Here is a 12237-nt window from a genome sequence, read left to right as displayed (position 1 = left end):
TTAAGAAAAAAAATAGGAAAAAGCACAAGAAGAAAATAAAAAAAAACCATCATCACATGCAGCATGTCGTTTGGTTACAAGTGTTTTAACATCTACATCTTCAAATAATATTTACCGTCTCAAATGTTTCATCTAGTATAACTAAAAGCCTCATTTTCATTCTACAATATATATTCAGTTAACATTAACATTATTTTTCCCCAGAAAGTATACTTATATTCATTATTGTCCTTGCATTTCATACCTTCAAACAGAGATCTTATTCCTTCATTTTTCAACAAGACGTCGCTGCATATATATATCAGTTTTTCATTTGTTCCCTTATTCATTTGTTCCCAAACTCTACATGTGCCATGTCTTTGTGAAAAATGGACCTGTCTTTGATGAAAATGGGATGCGTGGGATGGGGTTTCAGGAGGCCAAAAATGGCCATATTCAGTGTATAAGACGCACCAACATTTGCACTCTCTTTTAAGGGGGGAGTGCGTCTTATACTCCAAAAGTATGGTACCTTGATTTGCAACAGTCTCTATAGCAGGGCTGTCAAACTCACGGCCCACGGACCAGATGCGTCACACACTGGCCACGCCCATGCTGTTTAGTAAAGGGGGAGGAGTTCCAATACGTGATGTGACGACGCCATGACGCCATGAGTTTGACACCTGTGTTCTATAGGAAGAAAGTAATATAGTACAATTATGTTTTTCTACCATCTTTACTAGCATGTAGGAATTTTAAAAAGAAACTGACTGAATAAGCTCCAGTGGTTTGCAGGCGACAAATCAAGGAGAGAGAGAGAGAAAAAAAGAAACTTACCTGACTTTCCTACTCCAGCTCGGCCAAAGATGGCCAGTTTTACCTCTGCACTCTTAGCCATGGCAAGGGGACACACCACAGGCTGGTGGCTTCGTCACTGCTGTGTCCGAACTGATGCAAAGGATGACTTTCCCAGCCCAGCCTTCCACCTCATCGTATCATTGTGTTTTCCAAGGAGAGCTGTGAGAAAAGACCCACCAAAGAGAATTAAAGAGCTGATAAGGGGAAGGAAGCAGATACTCTCAACTATAGGCTATTTTTGAATGCGACTTTCATAGCCCATCAGAAAATCCTTTAAATCAGTTACTGTACTGCCATCTGCATTGAGCACACAGGGGCTGAGTTTCCATAATACCTAAAGATCCAGACAGAATCGGTTGTGTAATCTGTCATTCTGCATATTGCCAAGATGTGATATTCTACCAGTTCAGACCAGAACTGATAGCGGAAATTGTATCAAATTTAGGCCTTTTTTCACCTAAAAGCACATGCGCAGAAGGCTGCGTGCTCCCATTTGCAAACCAGTAGGGAAGGTAAGTCAATACCAGCAATTTGCACTGGAAAGGTGTGAGTTGAAATCCTGGAAGTGTGGTGGCACAGTAGTTAGAATGCAGTAATTGCAGACACACTCTGCCCACAGTGAATAGTTCGATCCTGACCGGCCTCAAGATTGAGTCAGCCTTCCATCCTTTCAAGGTCAGTTAAGTGAGGACCCAGATTGTTAGGGGCAATTTGCTGTCTCTGTAAACTTCTCAGAGAATGCTGGAAAGTACTACGGAACGGTATATAAGTCAAATGTTATCGCTATTGTTCTGCTCACACAAAGTTTATGCAGAGATTTAGGAAAATCCACTTATTTTTAATGGACAGACTAGGTTTAGCTTGTTTCTGAGCAGAAAAGTCTAATGAGGGCTTTTCTACTTTCAAAGGACTTTTTTTTTAACCTTTCAACAGCAAGGAAAGACTGGCCTCACCGTTTTATTTGCTCCCTATGAAATATTCGTTTTCTACATTTGGAGAGATTTGCTCTTCGTGTATACCTACGTAACTGAATAAAGTATCCAGATGCATCAAGGTTCAACTTATAGTACTGCTTTTTTTTTAAACTCCACTTTTCTGTTCCATTGTTCAGCAGGCCAAGAGAGCTTCAATTATTGTTCCCAGCATCTGGCCTTGAACAGTAACGTTTGAAGCATTATCTGAAGTTGCTTAATGTATGAAAAGATACATGAAACCTTTGGCAAAGCGCTGAAAAAAACAACCCCCTTTTTATTAGTCAGCAGGAATTACTTTAAAAGCTCGAGGAGTAGGGGAAATGAAGCTATCTTGACATTTCTCCTAAACAAAGTTTTGTGCTAAAGGTATTCAGAAGCTTTTTGGATAATCAGCATCAGATGCAGAAGGCAGGACTGGAGAAATCTGGAAATGTTTGGTTGAAAATGTGTTTCTTTGAAGGAGCACAAAGGTTACCGCCCGCTCCCCATCTAATTCTTCCCCATCTGTTGGATGGAGATATTTTGATCCAGAAATGTACAAGGCTGGGGGCAGAGAGAAATGATTCACTGTGCATCAATGCTGAATCTGAGATCATTATGCCTCTTAAGCAAGGGGGAAAATATGACATATTGATCTATTTATTCTTGTTGCATTCTTTTGCCATTGTTTACTTTATTGTTCTACTGTTTTACTTCTGTACTGTTTACATGCGTTTCATGTTTCTGTTGCAGCACTGGCAGAAGAATTGGACAGTGAGGAGGTTGGGGAGAAGCATGGGCCAGTCCTGGAGGCTGGGGAAGGCTCTGACGAGGGCTCTGCTTCGGAAGCAGAGATGGGGCCAGGGGCGTCTGACAGTTATCACACCATCTTCAAAGCTAGACAGCAGTGAGGCAGAGGAACAGCTGGAGCCTGTTCCCTGTGTGCACATGCACAGAGCTGCCAGAAGAAAACCAACAACTCAGAAATCAGGGTAGACTTGGGAGTAAAGTCACAGGTGGAAGGTGATTGGCCCCTCCCATAGGAAATAAAAGAGCAAAAGGAGAGTGGGCTTTTGCAGGAAACAATTTGTTCGTCCGTTAGATTTGTTTCAGGAGTGTGAAGATCTGTCCGTGAATCTCAGAGACTCTGTGCCCAGTCTTTCCTTGCATAGCACCTAATTTGGAAAATATTTACATGGCAGCTTTCCAAGATAGATAAGTTCTGTAGTCATAAATATTCCTTTGAAATACTGCTTGCCAGGCCTTGCTGAATATGAATGAGAGGGAATCACATTTGTTTAATAAAAGGGGTTTTGTGTGGAGACTCTGCCTCGTGCTTTTTCGGGAAGCCTAGGTCAGAATGGTTTCTTCCTTTTTATTATTGTAAGACGCCTAGATTAGCCTCATAGCGAGCTAGGTGGCAAAACAATTTAACAAATAAATAAAAAGTAGTTTGATATACATCCTTTTTTAAAAAAATGATATGAAACTGCTCCCTCTGCAAGCTTTTTTGGTTTCTTCCATTCAATGGTGTCAAGTTTTTGGAGACTGTCCAAGCAAAGCATGCCCATCTCTGCTCATGCCACCACATTCTGGGCTAGTTGAAGCTTTCAGGTGGTCTTCAAGAACAGTCTCAGGGAGAGCACATTACAGTAGTCCAAGACAGGAATGTCTGTGGAGGTATCTTTGTCAAAAAAAAAAAGTCAAGATGACAGCCACAACTAGGCAACCAAAGCCTTCAACATGGGTAAAAAGTGGACAAGACTTTGATTTTATGATTATGGCTACCCTGATTCCCTGAAAATAAGACCTCCCTGGATAATAAGGCCAATTGGGCTTTTGAGTGCACATGCTAAAATAAGCCTGCCCCCAAAAATAAGCCCTCCCCAAAAATATTGCAACACGGCAGCCATGAGGTGACCACACCCGCCACCTCCTGCACCTCAAAAATAATAAGACCTCCCCCAAAACAAGGTCAAGTGCTTATTTTGGGGGTAAAAAGAAAATAAGACCCTGTCTTATTTTCAGGGAAACATGGGACCATCTTGGCCTTTGCTTACACAAATACCCCACAGACACCTCTGGTCTAATATGTTAGCCTTGACCATTTTGAATAAACTAGGAAAATGTGAGGTAGATGCATCCCAACATTAAGGCATTTTTCTCTCACACACATTCCCATTGTAATATAGGGAGAGGTTTAGAAGACATCAGAACATGCTATAAATGGCTGCCACGGGCATGGCCTACCATTATCAGTCATTGTCATTGTCAGTCAGACCCACCTACGAAAAAAATGGGGGGGGGTTTAAAATGAGAGGACTAGAAAGCCTGCAGGCAGCATATTGTCATCCCTTTACATTGTTTAATATATAGCAATAGCACTTAGCCTTCTAAGCAGTTTTACAGAGTCAGAATATTACCCCCGACAATCTGGGTCCTCATTTTACTATCCTCAGAAAGATGGAAGACTGAGTCAACTTTGAGCCGGCAGTCAGCAGAGGTAGCCTGCAGTACTGCTTTCTAACCACTGTGCCACCATGGCGCCATCTTGTATATTAAAAAAAAACCAGAAGAGTTAAACTGGGTTAACTCCCAGCAGCTTGGTAGCTGGTGCTGTAGTTCAATCTCAGCTCTTTCATTTTTGGTAAAGCGGCATTGTCAGATTGGTCCTGTTCATCATTGCCACCATTTTGTGAACAATCAATCATTGTTGATGTTCCGAAAGCCATTTTGTGAGAGAACCACCATTTTTTCTTCAAAATTCCAAAGACCTCACGGCTCCTAATTAACTACGTTTTATAATGCTGGGCTTAATGGTAACACAGTAGACTCAAAAGTGTCCAATTTGCTCTTTTGTTATTCCAAAGAGGTAGGGTCCTTTTTAACTGCTCTGGTAGTAGTCCTCCCCGCCTTCCATTTCACCGCCTCACCAATTTTGGCAAAAACAGGTCATTTAAAGCTGTTGCAACAATGCCCTTTTCTCTCAGATTTCCCCAAAGAATGAAAAGAAAATTCTTCATAAAGCAACGGATCCTATGGAGGGCACAGAACAGGCTGGCAAACTCTCTCTTCAATTGTGTTGCACCTATCATTACAGGAAAATGCTCTAATTTGATGAAGCAGTAACAGTCCTTTTGCAGTATTTCCAAGCAGGTAGGAATATATTGCTTTTCCTGTTTTCGCCCAATCTCCCACTCACAGCAGCCTCTTTCATTTCAGCACTTGAATCAGCAGGTCGCTGGCTTATTTTAAGGCTGTTCATTGGTTCTCATCATTTATTTATTATTTTATTAATTATTAGTTTGTCAAACATGTACAGGATAGCAGGTATAAGTATGAGCATGGACATGAACAAAGGAGATCAATACAGATAAATGGGGACAGTAAGACAGTGACGGTAGGCACACTGGTGCGCTTATGCACGCCCCCATTACGGACTTGGGCAAGGAATGGATAAGGTGGACTCACTTTCTCTTTTCATTTCCTTTCTTCCGGAGCGGCCCAATTTCATCAGCCTAGGAGCTGCCTGTTTACCGCGGGCTTGAAGCACTTTCCTTGGTCTATCAGGGATTTTGCGATATCCCTGAGACCAACAAGGCTTTGTCTTCCTGATCACCATCTCTATAGGATGATTTAGATCTCAATGGACCCCTCAGCAGCAAAAGTGTCAACGGAGGTCTCAGAGTATCGAGACCGCACGTTGTAACATCGTGACATGGCTCCACCTTCCTACTGTCTTACTTTCTATTGTGGGAAAATGGGGGGGGGGATTTTACATAGTTGGGTGATATGTAGCCATAACAACATTCTTCTTCAAAAGCCAAGGTCATCTTGTCTCTGCACCTGGCTGGAACTGGATGGGTGGAATCTGTCTTCATGGCAGTGGAAGGTTGGACCATGTGATGGACTTGTGGGTGTTGGGGCAGGATCTTGAACTTTGACTGGGTGGGAAAACCTGGAAGCTTTCATATTCGGGTTTTCCTTGATGTGCCAACATGGCTCTTTTAATAAATTGGAATGTTGAGGAATCCTTTGCCTTCAACTCTGATTTAATTTTGGATGCTATTTGGAACCCTGACATTAACCCAAATCTGACAGATTGTCCAATTTTTTCTTGAAAACCTCCAGTGATGAAACACCCACAACTCAGAGAGGTGAGCCATTCCATTGATTAATTGTTCTGTCAAGAGATTTGTCTTTCATTCCCAGTTGGAACTCTCTTTAAAGAGCTTTGACCCATTGCTTCTTGTCCTTTCCTCGGGTATAGAGGTGGGTTCCTACCAGTTCGCACCTATTCGGAAGAACCGGTTCGTCAAATCTACCGAACCGGTTAGAAGAGGTTCCATCAGTGGACCCGGAAAGCAGGCCACACCTAGAGAAGAGGTTCCAAAAATTTTTGAAACCCACCACTGGCAAGGATCTTGTAACTTGACAGCTTTAAGACTTGCATGCTTCAATGCCAGAGTTTCTGAATAGCTACTTGGACCAACCTAAGTACTAAATCATAATTTCATATCCGGTCACATGGGCGGCAAGCCACTCCCATTCGGTCACATGGGTGGCAAGCCACTCCCACAAAGGAGGCCACACCCACAGAGTAGGTTCCAACAATTTTTGAAACCCACCACTGCTCGGGTGCTTTGAAGAATAAGTCTCCCCCATGTGTTCTGTCTGTTGTATAAGGAAAGAAAAAAGCATTCTAGAACTCAGCAGCTGGCTGCCTTCAATACCCATCCTAAGAAATTAAGCTACATCTTACAGAGAGTGGTGGTGATCCCTCAATAGGGTGTTAAACAGGAACAAAGGGTCAGAAGTCCATGAGCAGCCAAGACTGAGGGCAAGAAGCAGAATTCAAGAGAAGTGGTAGAACACTAAAACTAAGGAGTTTCACTGGAAAGCTACCAAAACAAAGCCTGCAGCAGGTGGATCTACTTGGAATCTCAGAAAACTCTACCTCAAAGCATAGATCATGAGAGATAAAGATAGAGAATGGAGATCTGAACTCAGGAAGAAAAATCTGATGATTATCACTGAAATTTGGTGGAATGTTACTCATGATTAACACAGTAGCAATGGAAGGCTACAACTTACTCAAAATGAATTGAGTTAGTAGAAAAGGTAGGGGTATTACACAGACATTCTGAGTACCAAAAACAATTGGGGGGGGTGTAATTTTTTTTCCCTTTTGCCACAGAAAATATTAATCCTTGTGTTTCTCTGGGTGGAAGTGTAATATAGCAATAAGTACAGGTAATCATTGGCCTGTAACACCATTGGGACTGGAATTTCTGTTGCTAAGTGATGTGATTGTAAAGTATGACATTGTACAACTAAATTGCTTAGCGATGGAAATCCCCGCAGTCCCAGTTGGCATTGTAAGCCTAGGAGTCATTAAGTGAGTCATTAAGTGAGGACCTCATGTGGTTATGATGATTATGATATGAGGTTTATGAGGTTTATGAGGTTTATTATTTATAGGCCGCCCTTTTCCCTGAGGGGACTCAGGGCGGCTTACAATTTATAGGGAGGGGAGTACAAGACAATAAAAACATGAAACAATACAAAAGTAGAAATAAAACACAACTTTCATCATTCGGGTGGGGATGAGATCATAATCATATATGAGAAGAGGCTGGTGGGAGAGTCGCCACTACCGGTTCGCCTGAACCAGTCCGAACCGGCTGAATACCACCACTGTTGGGTACCCAGCTCACATCAATGGGAAAGTTGGCAGGACAGGTCCCAAGTTACTTCTGCCATCACCCCCCCTTTCTTGGGAGTAGCATACACACACACACACACACACACACACACACACACACACACACACACACACACTTCCAGTGCCCACTCATCGCCCCAGCCAGCCTGCCTCATGGTTCCCTGGCAGCTTAGTGCACAGGACTGAAGGAACTTTCTCCTGGGCTCTGTGGTGTTCAACACCTTTATCAATGAACTAGGTGAGAGACTTGAGGGGAAGTTCTTTCCCTTGTACAATATAATCCTCCCCCCCCCCCAAAAAAAATAAAGTATGATGGATTGGGGCAATTTATCTACCTTGTTGAATGAATTTGCATCACATGACTGTGGAGATGCTGCTGCAATGGTCATAAATGCTCAAACCAGTTGTAAGTCACTTTTTTCAGCCCCTTCGTAACTCTGAAGGGTCATTAAACTAGAGGTGGGTTGCTACCTGTTCACACCAGTTCAGGCAAACCAGTAACGGTATTTTGGCCTTGGTCACAGAATCGGCAGCGGCCTAGGCTGGCCACACCCCTGAACCGGTTCCCCGGTTGCCGCTGCCGGCATGTTTTTTCGTAATGTTATCATTTACAGTCAACTGTACACACACGGGCAGCATGAATCTGGCACGCATGTGTGCAAAGCACGCACGCAGTGAACCAGCAGTAACGCCAGCAGCAACCCACCCCTGCATTAAACGACTAGTCATAAATTGAGGACTTCCTGTACAGCATTTGCAATAAATGGAATATCTATATCTATATCTCTTTATCTTTGTATCTCTGTATGTCTGTACATGTAGTCCTCAAGTTACGACCACAATTGAGCCCAACATTTATGTTGCTAAGTGAAACATTTGTTAAGTGAGTTTGCCCCTTTTATGCAACTCAATTTGTGTGAATGGTCCAGTTCTCCTCTCCGCACCCCAGCTGGGCCACCAAGCCGCAAAGGTTGGAGACTGCTGCCCTAGATGTACTTCCACATGTCATTCTACCGTACAGATAGTCCTCGACTTACCACAGTTCACTTAGTGACCATTTGAAGTTACAATGGCACTGGAAAAAAGTGACATTTTTCACGCTTACGACCATTGCAGAATCCCCATGGTCACGTGATCAAAATTCAGCCGCTTGTCGACTGCTTCATATTTACGACGGTTGCAGTGGGTCCTGGGGTCATGTGATCCCCTTTTGTGAGCTCCTGACAACCAAAATCAAGAGGGAAGACAGATTCACTTAACAACCACATTACTAACTTGACATCGGCGGTGATTCACTTAACAACCGTGGCAAGAAAGGCCGTACAATGGGGCAAAACTCATTTAGCTCTCTTGTTTAGCAACATAAATTTTGGGCTCACATTGTGGTCATAAGTCGTGGGTTATCTGTCAATGGAAGATTAGAAGTCAGCAACCAACAGCTAAATTTGTCATGCCAACTGCCAGCCTGAAACAGAACAGTGTGTGGAGCTCTGCAGACGATGAAAGAGCCATATTATTACAAGAAAGTTGTATGTAATTTAGGATGCTGCTTAAAATAATTTATTCTTTATGCTACAAGTCTGTTCAGGAAACAGATGGAGTCGAGGTAAGATTTTACAGTATATGTAGACTTTTCAAAAGGACGCGGTGGCTCAGGGGCTAAGACGCTGAGCTTGTCAATCAGAAAGATCGGCAGTTCGAATCCCTAGCTCCACATAACAGAGTGAGTTCCCGTTACTTGTCCCAGGTTCTGCCAACCTAGCAGTTCGAAAGCACGTAAAAATGCAAGTAGAAAAAATAGGAATCACCTTTGGTGGGAAGGTAACAGCGTTCCATGCGCCTTTGTCATGTTGGCCACATAACCACGGAGACATCTTTGGACAGCACTGGCTCTTCGGCTTTGAAACAGAGATGAGCACCGCCCCCTAGAGTCGAGAACGACTCTTCTAGCACATATGTGCGAGGGGAACCTTTAGCTTTAGACTTTTGCAATGATTCATAAGTTTTCTGAAGAGTGAGTATTTGATGGCGATAAACATTTCCAGGAACAGGATATGGTATGTCAAGTTAGTTTTACTGATAACGTTTAAGAAAATGATTTTTAAAAATAGTAACAGAGTACTTTGGAACACATACAGAATTCCTGCATTCTCTTGGATTGCATTTTTTCTCAACCTCAAGAACTTTTTAAGCTGCTGGCTGGAGAATTTGGAAGTCTAGACACCTTAAAATTGCCACTGGCAAGAAACATAGGATTGCATTAAGCAACCAAAGCAGTGGTGGGTTTCAAATTTTTTTAGAACCTTTTCTGTAGGTGTGGCCTGCTTTGTGGGAGTGGCTTGCTGGCCATGTGACCAGGTGGAAATAGCTTGCCAGCCATGTGACCAAGTGGGAGTGGCTTAGTAGTCATGTGACTGAGTGGGTGTGGCCAACTTGCAAAATGTGGTGAAACTCACTTAACAACACTCTTGCTTAGCAACCAAAATGTTGGCTCAGGAACTCTGGCATTTGAAGCACGCAAGTCTTAAAGTTACAAGACCCTTGCACCCCTAACCCTTTAGAAAACAAAACCCCAGGGGTGTTCAAACATGACAGCTTTAATACTTGTAGTCTTCAACTCCCAGAATTCCTCCTCCAGTCATGTTGGCTCAGGAACTCTGGCATTGAAGTGTGCAAGTCTTAAAGCTGTCAAGTTACAAGACCCTTGCACCCCCTAACCCTTTAGAAAAAAAAACCCAGGGATGTTCAAACTTGACAGCTGTAAGACTTTAAGGTTTAGATAGACTCTTAGAGGTGGGTGGGACGATTGGTGAGCCAGCCAATCAGTGAGCGGTGGGAGGGGCAAGCGTGGTGCGGACAGGCGGGGGGAGGGAGCTGGAGCCGGTTTTAAATGGCATGGTAGATTTGTGGAACCTCTTCTATAGAAGAGGTTAGAACTGGCAGGAACCCACCCCTGAACCAAGGTGTCGCCAACTCATCCAAGATCTTTTTAAACTACAAATGGTGAAAACGTGAACCTTGAGCAGCCTCTAATCACATCACTCTGCAAAAAGAGAGGGAGGGAAAACACTGGAAGTCTTTAAGAAGATGTTGGATAGCCATCTGTCTGAAATGCTATAGGGTTTCCTGCCTAGGCAGGGGGTTGGACTAGAAGACCTCCAAGGTACCTCCCAACTCTGTATAAAAAATTGCAACCAAAACGTTGGGATTTCTAAAACATTTATGTGGAAGACTTGGTTTCACACCTAACAAATATGGCGAACCTCTTTACAATACCTGTAGTAGGTTTTCAACATCCTCTCAGAGGCTGCAAAACTTAGCCAGCTGACATTCTCTAAAACAGACAAGCTTGGAAACAGACAAGCTTGGTTTTTCCTTTAGGTTTGGCAAAGAATGTCGCTCCAACCCAGGTTACAAGTCCTTAAGGTATTCTGCAGATCTCTGTTCCCAAGTGTGTTAAAACAGCCAGGTGACTTTTAACTTCTGCAGGTTAATAAAGTGACAAAGACTGAGTTTGTACATTCTGTTGAAACCATAGCTGGTTAATATCCCATGTGAATGCAACCCCTGACTCTACTGGAACAGCTGCCCCCCTGAACCTGTTGGAACACCCCCTTCTCCCGTCTCGTGCTTCCTGGAGTCAGATGAGAAATAATAAGATAGAAATGGAGATAGAGATAGAGATAGAGATAGAGATGGAGATGGAGATGGAGATGGAGATGGAGATGGAGATGGAGATGGAGATGGATGGATGGATGGATGGATGGATGGATAGATAGATAGATAGATAGATAGATAGATAGATAGATAGATAGATAGATAGACAGACAGACAGACAGACAGACAGACAGACAGACAGACAGACAGACAGACAGACAGACAGATAAAGAGAGACAGAGATAAGAGAGTTAAAAAGAGAGAGGGAGATATAGATATAGATATATAGATTAGATATATAGATTAGATATATAGATTAGATATATAGATTAGATATAGGTATAGGTATAGGTATAGATATAGGTATAGGTATAGGTATAGGTATAGGTATAGGTATAGGTATAGATATAGATATAGATATAGATATAGATATAGATATAGATATAGATATAGATTAGATTAGATTAGATTAGATATAGATATAGATTAGATATAGATATAGATATAGATATAGATATAGATATAGATATAGATATAGATATAGATATAGATATAGATATAGATATAGATATAGATATAGATATAGATATAGATATAGATATAGATATATACACATACACACACGCACACGCACGCACACACACACACACACACAGAGGTAGTCCTTGACTTAAAACAATTCATTTAGTGACCATCCAAAGTTACAACGGCACTGAAAAAGGCAAATTATGACCATTCCCCACACTTATGAGTGTTGCAGCATCCCCATAGTCATGTGATCAAAATTCAGAAGCTTAGTAACTGACTCATATTTATGACGGTTGCAGCGTCCCAGGATTATACAATCTCCCAAGCTTCCAACAAGCCAAATCCAATTCACAATCATGTTACTTAACTCAGCAACCACTGAATCAAAGCTCACTGCACCAATGTCTCACTTAATAACATAAATTCTGGGCTCATTTGCGGACGTAAATCGAGGACAAGCTTCGCTTGGTAATCAGCCCCGCCTAACTGAATGGGTGAGCGCCAAAGAATGGAGGCCTTTAAACTCTGGTGCTGGAG

General features: G+C 42.5%; 1 protein-coding gene across 2 annotated transcripts in view; it reads right to left on the bottom strand.

Annotated features, from left to right (window-relative positions):
- The window catches only part of RERG (RAS like estrogen regulated growth inhibitor), a 133484-nt gene that overhangs the window by 120313 nt on the left and 934 nt on the right, over positions 1-12237 (bottom strand). For both annotated transcript variants that reach the window (XM_087722844.1, XM_087722845.1), the window contains exon 2: positions 817-996. In XM_087722844.1, coding sequence (XP_087578970.1) covers positions 817-877 — 61 coding nt within the window. In that variant the 5' untranslated portion in view covers positions 878-996. The remainder of the gene's footprint in view (positions 1-816; positions 997-12237) is intronic.

This window comes from Thamnophis sirtalis, unplaced genomic scaffold, assembly GCF_051295495.1.
Source record: "Thamnophis sirtalis isolate CommonGarterSnake01/CBP01778 unplaced genomic scaffold, rThaSir2_p1.2 scaffold_9, whole genome shotgun sequence".
Classification (NCBI taxonomy): domain Eukaryota; kingdom Metazoa; phylum Chordata; class Lepidosauria; order Squamata; family Natricidae; genus Thamnophis; species Thamnophis sirtalis.
This window is presented reverse-complemented; position numbering and strand designations above follow the sequence as displayed.